Source organism: Coregonus clupeaformis, chromosome 29, assembly GCF_020615455.1.
Source record: "Coregonus clupeaformis isolate EN_2021a chromosome 29, ASM2061545v1, whole genome shotgun sequence".
Taxonomy (NCBI): Eukaryota; Metazoa; Chordata; class Actinopteri; order Salmoniformes; family Salmonidae; genus Coregonus; species Coregonus clupeaformis.
This window is the reverse complement of record NC_059220.1, coordinates 22,617,809-22,633,931: the sequence shown is the minus strand read 5'-3', so window position 1 is coordinate 22,633,931 and position 16,123 is coordinate 22,617,809. Positions and strand designations below refer to the sequence as shown.

The 16,123-nt window shown below is 43.2% G+C and overlaps 1 protein-coding gene across 2 annotated transcripts in view; it reads left to right on the top strand.

Annotated features, from left to right (window-relative positions):
- Positions 1–3,373: 3,373 nt before the first annotated feature.
- The window catches only part of LOC121544863 (inositol-tetrakisphosphate 1-kinase-like), a 73,905-nt gene continuing 61,155 nt past the window's right edge, over positions 3,374–16,123 (top strand). The window contains exons 1-3 of one of the 2 annotated variants that reach the window (XM_041855079.2): positions 3,374–3,685; positions 4,244–4,427; positions 15,931–15,955. In XM_041855079.2, the coding sequence (XP_041711013.1) occupies positions 4,333–4,427; positions 15,931–15,955 (120 nt within the window). In that variant the 5' untranslated portion in view covers positions 3,374–3,685; positions 4,244–4,332. Of the gene's footprint in view, positions 3,820–4,243; positions 4,428–15,930; positions 15,956–16,123 lie in introns of both variants that reach the window. The other variant, XM_041855078.2, reaches the window with a different exon arrangement.

Here is a 16,123-nt window from a genome sequence, read left to right as displayed (position 1 = left end):
ACTTGGGACCACACACACCCTCCACTGAATAGCAGGCTAGTAATTGTTTTGCAATGCTTTAAGTTAGCCACTGATTCCTTCCAAACCATTCACTGTTGAATTTGCAATTTCCAACTTGTTGTGTAATGTTTATGTCCAATGGCCAATGAGCACCGATACGTTTTACCTATAATTTATCTTCATTATTTGTATTCATATGACAAGGATTGAAAAGGATTTGCCAGTAGGGGTCAGAAAACTAGTCAGTATCTGGTGTGGCCACCATTTGCCTCATGCAGCGCGACATCTCCTTCACATAGTTGATCAGGCTGTTGATTGTGGCCTGTGGAATGTTGTCCCACTCCTCTTCAATGGCTGTGCGAAGTTGATGGATATTGGTGGGAACTGGAACATGCTGTCGTACACGTCGATGCAGAGCATCCCAAACATGCTCAATGGGGGACATGTCTGGTGAGTATGCAGGCCATGGAAGAACTGGGATATTTTCAGCTTCCAGGAATTGTGTACAGATACTTGCGACATGGGGCTGTGCATTACCATGCTGAAACATGAGGTGATGGTGGCGGATGAATGGCACGACAATTAACCTCAGGATCTCATCACGGTATCTCTGTGCATTCAAATTTCCATCGATAAAATGCAATTGTGTTCATTGTCCGTAGCTTATGCCTGCCCATACCATAACCCCACCGCCACCATGGAGCACTCTTTTCACAACATTGACATCAGCAAACCGCTCGCCCACACAACGGCATACACGTGGTCTGCGGTGCTCAGGCCGGTTGGACCTACTGCCAAATTCTCTAAAACGAGGTTGGAGGTGGCTTATGGTAGAGAAATTAACATTCAATTATCTGGCAACAGCTCCGGTGGACATTCCTGCAGTCAGCATGACAATTGCACGCTCCCTCAAAACTTGAGACATCTGTGGCATTGTGTTGTGTGACAAAACTGCACATTTTAGAGTGGCCTTTTATATTCCCAAGCACAAGGTGCACTGGTGTAATGATCATGCTGTTTAATCAGCTTCTTGATATGCCACACCTGTCAGGTGGCTGGATTATCTTGGCAAAGGAGAAATGCTCACTAACAGGGATGTAAACAAATTTGTGCACAGAATTTGAGAGAAATACGCTTTTTGTGCGTATGGAAATGTTCTGGGATTTTTTATTTCAGCTCATGAAACATGGGACCAACACTTTACATGTTGTGTTTATATTTTTGTTCAGTGTATTTTCGGCTGATGGCGTACGACAGTTGAACTAAGCTCATGAGGCATTTCAATGTTATATTCTTCAGAATCAACAATGGTTATATACAGGTAACTGCCAAAATAATGGAAAGACTTGAGTAAATGAGGGATAAAACGTGTATTTAAAGCAGGTGCTTCCACACAGGTGTGGTTCCTGAATTAATTAAGCAAATAACATCCCATCATGCTTAGGGTCATGAATAAAAATGCTGGGCAGGCCATTATTTTAGCTACCATGGCTATGCCCCCATAGCATGACAATGCTCCCATCTACAGGGCACGAGTGGTTACTGAATGGTTTGATGAGCATGGAAACGATGTAAACCATATGTCATGGCCGTCTCAGTCACCAAACCCATTTGAACACTTATGGGAGATTCTGGAGCAGCGCCTAAGACAGCGTTTTCCACAACCATCAACAACACTCTATGATAATGGAATTTCTAGTGGCAGAATGATGTTGCATCTCTCCAATAGAATTCCAGACACTTGTAGAATCTATGCCAAGGTGTATTGAAGCTGTTCTGGCTTGTGGTTGCCCAACATCCTAAGACACTTTATGTTGGTGTTTCCTTTATTTTGGCAGATACCTGTATATCATTATTATACAAGTCAAAAAATTGATGTAGCAACTAAGGATTCTAGCTTTAAGGGCAGGTGTTCGGGGGATTTGAGACATGCAGTCCAAATAGAATGGGCTTCATTACAAAAGTGTACTTGTTTTTCAGTGGTAGTAAGAATTCCCATATCTTACCCAAAAAAATAAGACCACTTTCACTTTAAGGGTCAAGTATTTCTTGCTGCCACCTAGGGGAGCTGTTGTTGAAGCTGACGTGCTCTTTTCTTTTCAACGAGGGTAGAAAAAAACTCCGTTTGACAGCAAGCTGGAAAAGGTTAGAGTTATGGCAGCAACATTGAGACTTCCGGTTTTCCGATTTTGCCTTGAAAATAAAGGTCTGCGGTGAAACGCTATGTGTGTATGAAACGAAATCAATCATTTTTGCAGCTTTGCATAGTGCATAATGTTAAAATGTTTAAAAAATCTAAACTAAAGAGAATGACTACTTTATATAAGATAAGGTGGCGCACATTGATAAATGTTTGGAGCTTAAGTAAATTAATGTAAAAAACATAATATTCTACAGACCCTATTGATGTAGCACTAGAGTCTATATATGGTGTTATTGCTTGGATGACTGTGGTGTAAATACCCAGCAGCCCTTTCTATTCCACCCATTCCATTGGTCTCGATGCAATGCACTGTATGGCTATAAATTACATATTGGCTTATAGAGAAAAAACTATTCTGTGTGCCGATGTAAAAGTGGGGTTGTGAATACTCAGTAGGGTCTGTAGAATCTATATATGGTGTTATTTCATGTGGCTCTGAATAATACTTAGTGTTGCTGGCCTTTTACTGTGTTCAAATAGCTTAAAATGGGGTACCTGGACACTCTACTGTACAAATATATCACTGTACAGGAAAAACTATTATTTGCGCCGATGTAAAAGTGGGGTGGGGAGTACTCTGTAGGGTCTGTAGAATGTATATAAGGTGTCATTTCATGGGGCTTTGAATAATATGGAGTGTTGCTGGCCTTTTACTCCACCCATTCCATTGGCCACAATGCGAATCACTGTATATGGAATACATATTGGCTTATAGAGCAAAAACTGTTCTGGGTGCCGCAGTAAAAGTATTGCAGGGAATACTCACTAGGGTCTGTAGAATGTATATATGGTGTCATTTCATGGGTCTCTCAATAATACGGATCTGGCCTTTTACTCCACCCATTCCGTTGGCAAGATTCTTACTACCACTGAAAAACAAGTACACTTTTGTAATGAAGCCCATTCTATTTGGACTGCATGTCTCAAATCCCCCAAACACCTGCCCTTAAAGCTAGAATCTTTGTATATTAATGATATACAGGTATCTGCCAAAATAAAATCAACATTAACACAAAGTGTCTTAGGGCGTTGGGCCACCACGAGCCAGAACAGCTTCAATGCACCTTGGCATAGATTATACAAGTGTCTGGAACTCTATTGGAGAGATGCAACGGCATTCTTCCACTAGAAATTCCATCATCATTGTGTGTTGTTGATAGTGGTGGAAAACGCTGTCCCAGGCGCCGCTCCAGAATCTCCCATAAGTGTTGAAATGGGTAGTGACTGAGACGGCCGTGACATATGGTTTACTTCGTTTTCATGCTTATCAAGGGTATAAGGACCCGCTTGACAACCGATATTTCATTTAAGAATTTATTGAAATTAGGGTACGGTTAAGGTAAGGGTCAGTTTTTGGCTGTCGGTTTAAGCGTCAACTGTGTCCTCCCCAGCAAGCTAGCTAACGGTATGCATGGTTGTTTAGCGTGCATGCGCTAGGGCTACATAAAGGAGCTCTACTCGAGGGTGTGTGCACGCAGTCAGGTAAGATCGGAGAAAAGACATCCGTGCAGTGCTTGGTCACAACTTCAGCTTGAACAACCAGCCGAACGGAGAATGGAAAGCTAGCTATCAGGCTAGCTAGCTAGGTGAAATTCAAGGAGGACATGTGCTAGCTGGTAGCTATACATTTTATTGAACTTCTTCTTATGGATTTATTCCGAAAATTAGCTGTGGATTTGCATCTCCTCGAGCTTTGTCATCAAGCTAGCGAATGTATTTAGGAACCACATTGTAGCTAGCTAGCTAGCTAATGCCTTGCTTTATTTGGAGCATCTCTAGAAATTAACGTTAGTCTCTTCGGAAATACAACTAGCATATGGCCAGTCATTTGAAATTCAGTAAAGTTTAGCTAGCTAGCACTGGCATAACTGGACATTATTGTTATGCCTATAACTAATAGCTTGCTACTGCTAGCGACGTTGTTGAAGCTTTGCGAGTCAATTTATTGGTTATGGCTAACTATAGGTAAGTTAGTACGTCCTGTTTCCTCACATGGCCAGGCTAATACAAAATACAAAGTCATTTCTCCCTCCCCTCTAGGTTCGTGTGGAACGACAGTTTCCTGTTTTCGCAAGTGTCCAGGTTGAGTCGACCGTAACATCTGGATTGAGAACATACGCGAGGTGGAGATGCAGACTTTTTTGAAAGGCAGAAGAGTGGGTTACTGGCTCAGCGAGAAGAAGATGAAGAAGCTGAATTTTCAGGCCTTTGCTGATTTGTGCAGGTAGGCTATGTGCTGACAACAATGTAGCTATTGGTGGTTACATTTCAGTCTACTGTACAGTAGTTACAGTCCTGGAGGGATACAGCCAGCAATCTGGAACGAGATGCATTGTAGCGGCTAGTACTATTAACTTAGTGGTGTAGCTACAGGTGTAGCTATTTATTACAAATATCCAGTCTTAAAAATATAGGTCATCACTTCTTTAAATGTGCCCAATTGCCCACTCCGTTTTATTATGACCTCAAGAACCAAGTATTGCATCCATGTTTTCTTGTTTTAACTGATATATTTTGGAGGAGTACACATTTGGAACTGTAATTGAAGAGGATATTACATCAATTCAGTGTGAGCTCGAGCTCAATTTGCATCTATCATGTAACTGTCTGCTGACTGTTTTGGAGCACAGTTGGGGACAAGTAATAAGCCAAGTGCATTTCTCAGTGTCTCTGAAGAGACTGCCTTTTATGTAGGAAACATAATTACAGGGATTGTAGTGACCTGAGCAGTTGCACAAGTTGAGCAACTTGAGCCTGCTCTGAGGTTGCCCCATTGGGAAGGTTATAAACAATAAGTAAATAAAAACAACATTTGCTAATCATTCCATTAGTCAGTTTTTTTCGGATTCTGCGAAAATAGCTACTTAAAAGGTTAGGGCAAGTGATCATAATCTTCGGGCAACCAAAAAATACTCCTGACTTGCCTGATGGGCGAGTTTCTTTCAATCCCTGATTACTTCTCTTGATCGCTGGTTGTTCATTCTGGCCTACTGTGTGTGTGTGGCAAAGCCCCAACCTTTTAAAAGGAGTAAACAGAGGTTTTCAGATTTAGTGATTGATTGGCAGAGTAAATAAGTGACTGTCGGATATGTTTTTGATATGATGGTTTTGACTGTCATCTCATTAATCCCATGCTCTCTGTGACCTGTATTCTTTTAAGAGGCATATTTAAATTGGTCCTTTTCATGGTTGGTTCAGTCTCATGTTAGAGATGTGGTCTCCATCCGCCTGCCTTTTACTCTCCTGTGATTTAGTGTTGCACGCTATACTGAAACTTCAGTACTTTTTTTGATACTAGAAAATGTAAAACGTTTCGGTTCTAGAATTTGTTACTTTTGTTAGTTCTGTCAAATGTGTCTCAAGGATCAAGTCAGTCTATCAGTGCAGCCGACTTCTTGTTATAGTGCGCACCGTGCCTTCTCCACTTACTCATTGGTAGCCTGCACTGGGAGTCTGGGCTGCATCATGTTAACTCCCCACTCATGCTGCACAGAAGTTAACACATTTGAACATTTCTACATGCCATGTCACATTATTCAAACTGTTAATTACTGTTCGCAAAACAATGTCCATACAAGCTAGAACCTTTACAATGGAAGAAGATCACTTCCAGCTTTGTAAGCTAAAGGTAACTTTCCTTTCTAGCTGACAGCTAACACAAACATCAATTCACTACCCTAGTACTTTGTGGTAATATGCTAACCACAACTAAAAATATGTTGATTTCAAAGCTGATTGCCAACAACTTTATTCATTCACTTATTTGGTCTCTCACCTCTCTCCCAAAGTTATCTATTGCCTCAGCCTGCCTTGTGAATGACGTCCTCACTGGTTAGAGACAGCGCACATTTTTATAAAATAAGCTACTTCTATGCAAATGTTGATCCGTACAATAAAATAAGTCACAAATGGGAGGGAAACAGATTTGTCATCTGTAGCCCTGTGAAATCAGCCAAAACAAGCTCAACTCAATGCATGCACTCCTATTGAATATGCATTCACCTGTATTGTGGGTAGGCCTAGGCTACATCTTGATTTACCCAGTTTATCAATAGATTTACCATTCAAATAAATGATTGGTAAAATTGATTCATTTAATGCATACATGGCAACTTTATTTTTATTTTTTATAAATATAAATATGTTGAACTCAAGATGCCCAACGATTGAACAGAGCAGTAACTTACTGTTTGTCTGGATCTAGTGCCATTCTGTGACTGGCTAATATGTCTCTTTTTTTTGCCTTTATCATTTTTGTATGGAGTATCTTGATGGTATCAAGTATTGTGATACTAAACCTGGTATTGTGACAACACTACGGCTGTGTCTCTGTTTGGCATTTGAGTCTCCCTTGAAGCACAGTTAATTAGGCCTCTGATGTGAGAATTACGCTGTCTCTGCGTGATGCTGCGTTCTGTCTGTTTGGGCATGGAAGAGTTTTGTGGCACAGTAGCGTGGAGGAGGATCTCACCATTTGTACTTTGAGTCCTCCGTGAAAGAGAGATGGCTGAATTTGCCTAGCTGTGTCTATGCCTTAATGAAACCATTAGACCACCAGAGTGGTTGGGGTAAATCTAGGCCTTGGTGTTACACCAGCAGATGGGGGAGGAGCGACTTTGTATGTGGGTGCAGTTTGTGGCTCCAGGTTTCTCTCTAAGGAGTGTTAGGTTTGTGAAACCTGAGCAACTGGAATTCGTCAGTTAGAAAAGTAGGCTTTACTAAAGCACCTAGTGTGTGTGTGTGCATATGTGCACACACACCTGTGCAGGTAGCTGCCGATCTGGGGGTAGACGCTATTTGCATGTCTGTCAGCCATGATGCTCCTATACTGCCCGTGTCTGAGTGATGGAAGCGGGGAGAACAGGTTGTGGCTGAGGTCCTTGATGATGTTCTTGGCTTTCCTGCAGTACCTGGCGTGGTAGATGTCCTGGAGGGCAAGCAGTGTGCACCAAATGGTGCGTTGGAGTGTACCATCCTCTGTAGAGCCTTACGGTCAGCGGAGGTGGAGTTGCCTTACTGTTAGGCTTCATCACAGCCTGGTAAGTATGCTGTCGCTGGAGCTCCTGTAGAACACTGAGGGCCCTCGGGGACAGGCCACATTTTATGTAAGGCATCGTAAAGTGGGGCAGGGATTGCATTAGATTTCCTCAGCAGACTGACTGTGTGAACCCTGCCTGCTGATGGACAAAGAGTGCTGTATTTGGTATCAACAAGCAGGGATGGGACCCACAACATGCCGGCCAACTAGCTTAACCAATCCGTTCTCGATCTGTTGCCTGTGTTTTAGGAGTGTCACACTCAAAGCCCATGTGAAAGGACCTAAAGGGCAGATGATGTGAAATGACAGAACCATTTTAGAGCTCTAGGTGATTCAACAAGGTTAGGGCTCGCTCTCTATGTGGGTTATGTAGAATATTTTTGCACTGTGGATTCGCTCTGCTGATAGGAGTGGTGATGACACTCTGAAATTCAAGTATTGGAATACCTTGAAAATCTGATATTTTCTGAAGTTGGTACTTGAAAAGTACATGAATTAGAATAGAACAGAAAATGATCAAATATGTTAATACAAAATATATTAGAAATGTATTGGTTTTGTGAATTAATTTCCAGGCATAGTTTTTTTTTATTTCCTCAAGTGTTTCACGTTCTGGTTGCTAGGCGAGCTCGCTCATTCCACCCACACTGCCACTCAGCCAGGCAGGTACAGAACTGACTGATTAGGCACTGCCAAACGTCACATCGATAGCTAAAATGCCGGGCAAATGTAGTTTCAATCCTGCCTGGCAGGATATTGATGTTTATGAATGGGTTTTGCCAGACCCAACCATGGATGTAGTGGAGGGTAAACGCCGTTTACGTACCTTTTTTATTTGTGAAGTAGCATTTACTCACCGTTTTATTTAGTTAATCATCGTTTACCCAATTATAGCATTCCCAGCATTGATCAACGCTCAGAAGGCTTCTTGATCTGAGCTCGAATCGCGCCCGCCTACCTCTGCGATCGAATGCAATTATGAATGATTCATGTATGCTCATTGTTTTTTCTGCTCCCCCGGATTTGGCTTGTTAGCAACGCATTCATCCCCCCCCCCAATTGGTAAATAGTCGCTGAAATGTCTAGGTAGCTCAGAGTATTAGCCAGGTAGCTAGCTATAACTAGCTGGTTAGAAGCTAACATTGAACGGAGCCTGACCTCGGCAGGAGCAGTCAACTGAAATGTAAGATTGGCTACTAAAAGTTCTCATAACAAAATACCTTTACTTTTATAGAGAGTAGTGAGACAGACAGTGGTGAGTCAGGCTGCAATGAAGGAGGAAAATGAGATCCACAGAGAGAGGAAGCATTGAAGCAAGCAGGGAGAGATTAGTAGTACAGTGGTCCCCAAAGTTGGGGTAAACCTTGGGGTAAATAAGTAGTGAAACACGTATTTATTGAGTAGAACTTGCAAGGTAGTGATGAATAGTACGTTTTCTTTTTTTTATGAGGTTGTGGCGATATACTGCTACCTGTTGACAACTAGAAACAATTGTGTAATATGAACTATTACAAATTGATGGTCCTTGAAAATATATATTAATGCTTGAAAAAGTACTGAGGTCCTTGAATTTGACTTGCCCCTGACTGGATTTTCACCTTGCAAGGGGGCTGATAAAACAGGCTGATTGAGCCAGCACAGATTATGACTATGTTATCCACCAAACATGTTTAATCTCTTCCTAACGCCCCAACCAAATTACTCCCTCTGGAGAATGGCTCGGGTGTAATATCAAATCAAATCAAATCAAATTTTATTGGTCACATGCGCCGAATACAACAGGTGCAGACATTACAGTGAAATGCTTACTTACAGCCCTTAACCAACAGTGCATTTATTTTAAACAAAAAAGTAAGAATAAAACAACAACAAAAAAAGTGTTGAGAAAAAAAGAGCAGAAGTAAAATAAAGTGACAGTAGGGAGGCTATATATACAGTAAAATAAAGTGACAGTAGGGAGGCTATATATACAGGGGGGTACCGTTGCAGAGTCAATGTGCGGGGGCACCGGCTAGTTGAGGTAATATGTACATGTGGGTAGAGTTAAAGTGACTATGCATAAATACTTACTTAACAGAGTAGCAGCAGCGTAAAAAGGATGGGGTGGGGGGGGCAGTGCAAATAGTCCGGGTAGCCATGATTAGCTGTTCAGGAGTCTTATGGCTTGGGGGTAGAAGCTGTTGAGAAGTCTTTTGGACCTAGACTTGGCACTCCGGTACCGCTTGCCGTGCGGTAGCAGAGAGAACAGTCTATGACTAGGGTGGCTGGAGTCTTTGACAATTTTGAGGGCCTTCCTCTGACACCGCCTGGTATAGAGGTCCTGGATGGCAGGGAGCTTTGCCCCAGTGATGTACTGGGCCGTACGCACTACCCTCTGTAGTGCCTTGCGGTCAGAGGCCAAGCAGTTGCCATACCAGGCGGTGATGCAACCAGTCAGGATGCTCTCGATGGTGCAGCTGTAGAATTTTTGAGGATCTGAGGACCCATGCCAAATCTTTTTAGTCTCCTGAGGGGGAATAGGCTTTGTCGTGCCCTCTTCACGACTGTCTTGGTGTGTTTGGACCATGATAGTTCGTTGGTGATGTGGACACCAAGGAACTTGAAGCTCTCAACCTGTTCCACTACAGCCCCGTCGATGAGAATGGGGGGCGTGCTCAGTCCTCTTTTTTTTCCTGTAGTCCACAATCATCTCCTTTGTCTTGGTCACGTTGAGGGAGAGGTTGTTGTCCTGGCACCACACGGCCAGATCTCTGACCTCCTCCCTATAGGCTGTCTCATCGTTGTCGGTGATCAGGCCTACCACTGTTGTGTCGTCGGCAAACTTAATGATGGTGTTGGAGTCGTGCCTGGCCATGCAGTCATGGGTGAACAGAGAGTACAGGAGGGGACTGAGCATGCACCCCTGAGGGGCCCCCGTGTTGAGGATCAGTGTGGCAGATGTGTTGTTACCTACCCTTACCACCTGGGGGCGGCCCGTCAGGAAGTCCAGGATCCAGTTGCAGAGGGAGGTGTTTAGTCCCAGGATCCTTAGCTTAGTGATGAGCTTAGAGGGCACTATGGTGTTGAATGCTGAGCTGTAGTCAATGAATAGCATTCTCACGTAGGTGTTCCTCTTGTCCAGGTGGGAAAGGGCAGTGTGGAGTGCGATAGAGATTGCATCATCTGTGGATCTGTTGAGGCGGTATGCAAATTGGAGTGGGTCTAGGGTTTCTGGGATTATGCTGTTGATGTGAGCCATGACCAGTCTTTCAAAGCACTTCATGGCTACAGACGTCAGTGCTACGGGTCGGTAGTCATTTAGGCAGGTTATCTTAGAGTTCTTGGGCACGGGGACTATGGTGGTCTGCTTGAAACATGTTGGTATTACAGACTCAGTCAGGGACATGTTGAAAATGTCAGTGAAGACACTTGCCAGTTGGTCAGCACATGCTCGGAGTACACGTCCTGGTAATCCGTCTGGCCCTGCGGCCTTGTGAATGTTGACCTGCTTAAAAGTCTTACTCACATCGGCTACGGAGAGCGTGATCACATAGTCGTCCGGAACAGCTGGTGCTCTCATGCATGCTTCAGTGTTGCTTGCCTCGAAGCGAGCATAGAAGTGGTTTAGCTCGTCTGGTAGGCTTGTGTCACTGGGCAGCTCGCGGCTGTGCTTCCCTTTGTAGTCTGTAATAGTTTTCAAGCCCTGCCACATCCGACGAGCGTCAGAGCCAGTGTAGTATGATTCAATCTTAGACCTGTATTGACTCTTTGCCTGTTTGATGGTTCGTCGGAGGTCATAGCGGGATTTCTTATAAGCGTCCGGGTTAGAGTCCCGTTCCTTGAAAGCGGCAGCTCTACCCTTTAGCTCAGTGCGGATGTTTCCTGTAATCCATGGCTTCTGGTTGGGGTATGTACGTACGGTCACTGTGGGGACGACATCATCGATGCACTTATTGATGAAGCCAGTGACTGATGTGGTGTACTCCTCAATGCTGTCTGAAGAATCCCGGAACATGTTCCAGTCTGTGCTAGCAAAACAGTCCTGTAGCTTAGCATCTGCGTCATCTGACCACTTTTTATTAACCGAATCACTGGTGCTTCCTGCTTCAGTTTTTGCTTATAAGCAGGAATCAGGAGGATAGAGTTATGGTCAGATTTGCCAAATGGAGGGCGAGGGAGAGCTTTGTATGCGTCTCTGTGTGTGGAGTAAAGGTGGTCTAGAGTTTTTTTCCCTCTGGTTGCACATTTAACATGCTGGTAGAAATTAGGTAGAACGGATTTAAGTTTCCCTGCATTAAAGTCCCCGGCTACTAGGAGCGCTGCATCTGGATGAGCGTTTTCCTGTTGATTAATGGCCTTGTACATCTCATTCAGTGCAATCTTAATGCCAGCATTGGTTTGTGGTGGTAAATAGACAGCTATGAAAAATATAGATGAAAACTCTCTTGGTAAATAGTGTGGTCTACAGCTTATCATAAGATACTCTACCTCAGGCGAGCAAAACCTCGAGACTTCCTTAGTATTTGATTTTGTGCACCAGCTGTTGTTTACAAATATACACAGACCGCCGCCCCTTGTCTTACCGGAGTCTGCCGTTCTGTCCTGTCGATGTAGCGTATAGCCTGCTAGCTGAATGTTATCATTGTTGTCGTTCAGCCACGACTCGGTGAAACATAAGATATTACAGTTTTTAATGTCCCGTTGGTAGGATAACCGTAATCTTAAATCGTCAATTTTATTCTCAAAAGATTGAACGTTGGCTAATAGGATTGATGGGAGAGGCAGTTTACTCGCTCGCCGTCGGATCCTTACAAGGCACCCGGATCTGCGTCCACGATATCTCCGTCTCTTCCTCACGCGAATGACGGGGATCTGGGCCTTGTAGGGTGTCTGTAGGATATCCTTCGCGACGCCTCGTTGAAGAAAAATTATTCGTCCAATGCGAGGTGAGTAATCGCTGTCCTGATATCCAGAAGCTCTCTTTGGTTATAAGAGACGATGGCAGAAACATTATGTACAAAATAAATTACAAATAACGCGGAAAAACACACATAATAGTACAATTGGTTAGAGGGCTGTAAAACGGCAGCCATCTTCTCCGGCGCTGTCCTAAATTCACTAATATGTAGGCTATAGGGTGGGGTGGGGTGGGGATGTGCTGTTATGGATGGTGTGTAGGCCAGGGATGGGTTTGGATTAGTTGTAGGAACAATAAAATGTTCTGGGTCTTGCCTACACTCTTGGAAAATATAGTTCAGAAGAGTTGCGGTCAATGGCCTGGAGTATAATTTCAGTTTGACAAAGAGAAAATGTCTCCATAGTAGGAATTCCTGTCTGGTTTCATTATCCGGTTACACAATCACTTTCACCTCGTATCTGATTACCGGTGAGCTGTTCTGCTCCGTCTCTCCTAGTTCTTCTTTTGTAGTGAGTTTTCCCTAAAATGTGCTTCTTGGAAAATACAAAAGGTCTTATTTGAAGATGTGAAACATCCTTGTTATCTACTTCTGTTCCTGTATTTGGTCTAGATCTGCTTTTGCTGTAAAAAGCAATGTGTTGTCATTTGCGCGCACACACAGTGCAGGACACTATGCAACTGTATCGAGCCTAGGTATCTCTGCAGTATTTCTGTTGTGACATTGGAATTATAAACTTGGCTCTCCAGTGTTGGTGTTACCATTGGGTGTTACACATTAAGTGTAAGCTTCATGCTCACCCACATGAGGGGAAAAAAAGTTGTGGTAGTTTAGACATGAACAAGATTTGCTCAATCTCCTAGTCACTAATTGCTGTATTTAATTGAAGTTTTTTATATATATATATATATATTGTTAACCACATTTATTTTCATATGCACCTAAAAGGTTTATGACACAGTAATTAGTGTTAGATCAACGTCTGTTTAGCCAGTAGAGTACGTCTGTCCCCAACAGCTGTCCCCAACTCTATTCAGCCCTCCCCGCAAGAGTGCATCTGGGACACTGAGTGTTCCAAAATGGAGGTGGTCCTGGTGAGCTGTCTGGGCCAGCTGGTTGTGGAGAGATCCCCCGCTGGTCAGAGAAGAGGTGTGGTGACGCTGTTGACGTAAGGGACTCCTGCTTTAATGCCCATTCATAAGCTGGCAGAACAGTTTACCTTTATTAGGGAAAATAAATGACCGTCTGGACCCCCTGCCTCTGGACATAAGGGAAGCGCTGTCACTTCCTCTTGTCAGGACAGGGTTAGGGTGATCTCTCACTCTGGATGCACACACGGGAACGGAATAAAGAAAGCAGCTTTTACATCTGCTTTGGGACTAGTGTTCCCCTGACCTCTCACCTTCCTGCCATCCTATTGGCTTAATGGAGAATTTGTTGTTGTGAACATTAACTAGTGTGTGTGCATTTGTATGACTTTGTCTAAATGTATGATTTGTAGGAGCGGGTGTTAAAAGCCGACATCACCCTGCCCTATCAACTACTTTCTCCTGTGTCAAGTCCAAGCAAAAAGCTTGGCAACTCTGCTTGCCTTTTTAGTCTTCCCTCCTTTCCTTTCATCGCATGGACCAGGCAACAATATGAGAGGGCCGCCAATCTCCAAATCTCTGCGCTAGGCTGAAACCAATGAACCCATTCACACCCCATGAAACAGGCCTGCTGCAGTATTAAATATCCACATTGTTGTAAATCAGTGAATGGCTGCTCCACTGTTAGCATGGGGCTGTGACCTCGGCGCAAGTGTGTGGGGTGTGTTTTTGTTCTTGTAAAGATTTGGCAAGTCATTGGTGTAGTAGGGTTTGTGGTTTTATCCCCATGCTATGTTTTCAAATACTGTTTGAGTGTATTTCTGTTGGCCATTTTTTTTAGCTACTATTGAGTGACATGAAACTCCGATGCTTTTAGTGGTCTCATTAAATGCTCCATAATTTCAACTTCATAGAGAGTGGACCCCACACTCGGAGAACCCAGTCTCACTGAATCCTGTCAGCACTATAATATCACCAGCTCTGTGGAAGATGCCATGTCTCTTCCTGTTTGCGTTTGGACAGGCCCTCGTGCGTTCATAATGGAGAAATATTTAATCTAGACAACAGCGCCCATCGAACCAGTGTGTTTCTACATGTCCCATCACCCTCTCTGCCTTGACAGATTTCTAGGGAAGCTGAACCGCTTTTATTGAAACAATAGAAGCGTGCCTAAGAACAGCCCTTAGCCGTGGTATATTGGCCATATACCACACCCCCTGTACCTTATTGCTTAAATATGGACCATGCATAGGCTATATCAGGGTAAGGCAACCCTGTTGTTCCTGGAGTACCAGAAGTATTGCAGGATTTTATTCGAACTAGGTACCACACTTGGCCAACTGAGCTAATTGATCAGTTCACTGATTGCCTAAATTCAACACACCTGGTCTTCCAGGTCGGTTAAATCAAAAACATGATGTGCCTGCGGCACTCCAGGACCACGGTTGCCTACCGCTGGGCTATATGCATGGTCCAATATGTTAAAATAATGTTAACAAATAATTTTACCAATATGTTAGTGGGCTCATTTCTGGAGGTGGAAATTTTATATTTTAGACGGTGTCAGTATAATGTTTCATTCATTTGGGAGCAGAATGTCCTTTTTTAAAAAGTCACCAGAACTGGGCTTCTCAGTCCTTCTACATAAAAATTCTGTGGGGGGCACCACGGACACCCAAAACAAAGGAGGAGGGACTTATTTATTTTATTTTATAGGAAACCCTGCACATAGCCTAGCCGAGTGTTCATGCCCTTACCCATGCTTATTTGTTTGTATGTTCAGATTAGTAGGACTTGCATGTTCTCACTACTTGACGACCCCTAAGATTTTTGAAGTACGGAAAACGTCCACTTTTATACTATTTCTGCTTGTTTGGGCAGACTGAGGTGGATTTGAAAGACTGTCAAGTCCTTCAGAGGAACATTGTGGTTTATTACATTAGAAGAGCTGGAAGTCTTTTGCACAAACGCAACTGAGGACTTCTCTCTTGTAGGTGTCTGCACCAAGCAACCCCGTTAAAAAAAATATCTAGATTGAGCTTTGGGTAAAAAAATTGTATTTCAAAAGTAAAGACATTCCCTGGCCCTGGACTCCCAGACTAACGCAGTCCGAGCTTATTTAGCCTTAACAGCGATATATTTATGAATTCCTAGAACAAATTCCTATTCTATTCTTGAATGTTATGCCACTTTGGTTTACATTCCCAGAATTTCTTAATTTACAGTGTGTGTGCTTAATTGGAACAATGATGCCAAAGTCTGTTTAGATTTAATTTGATCCACTACATGCATAAGTGGAACAGTTGAGTAGCCTATGCCACTGTCAATATGTTTTATGTGAGACAGACTCAGGACTCTTAAAGCGGTGGAGTGCGTGCACTTTCTATCTTGGTTTCCTTTGCCCGACCGTCTCTGCCCTTCAAAATGCCCATAACCTTTTGATTGTGTGAGATTCCCCATGCTATTGGGAGCCACTACTGAGTGCTAGAACACCATTGTGTCACCACACGCCAATGTATATCTTTTTATTCTGTTGTGATCTGGAACACTGCAGGAGAAAGTGAATTTGTTTTAATGTCTGCAGATGTCCGGTTAATCTGTTGGAGTTGCGGCAGTGCTCTCTCTTTCCCACCTCCACATTTGATGTTTAAATAATGAATGAATGTATTTTGAATGTTTTCTTTTTTCTTCTCATCTGTCTTTCAGGAAAAGAGGAATAGAAGTGGTCCAGGTAAGTTCAATAAGACTTAAAAACCCAATTATTGGGTATACTTTTATTCCACATTTGTGCCTTTTTCTAAATTGAGATTAAAAGCTTCTAGAACGTGGTTTCAACATACTTGGAAAGTTTAGGGTTTATCCATAAAAGAATGCTGATGAATAGCCTATCCCTAGATCA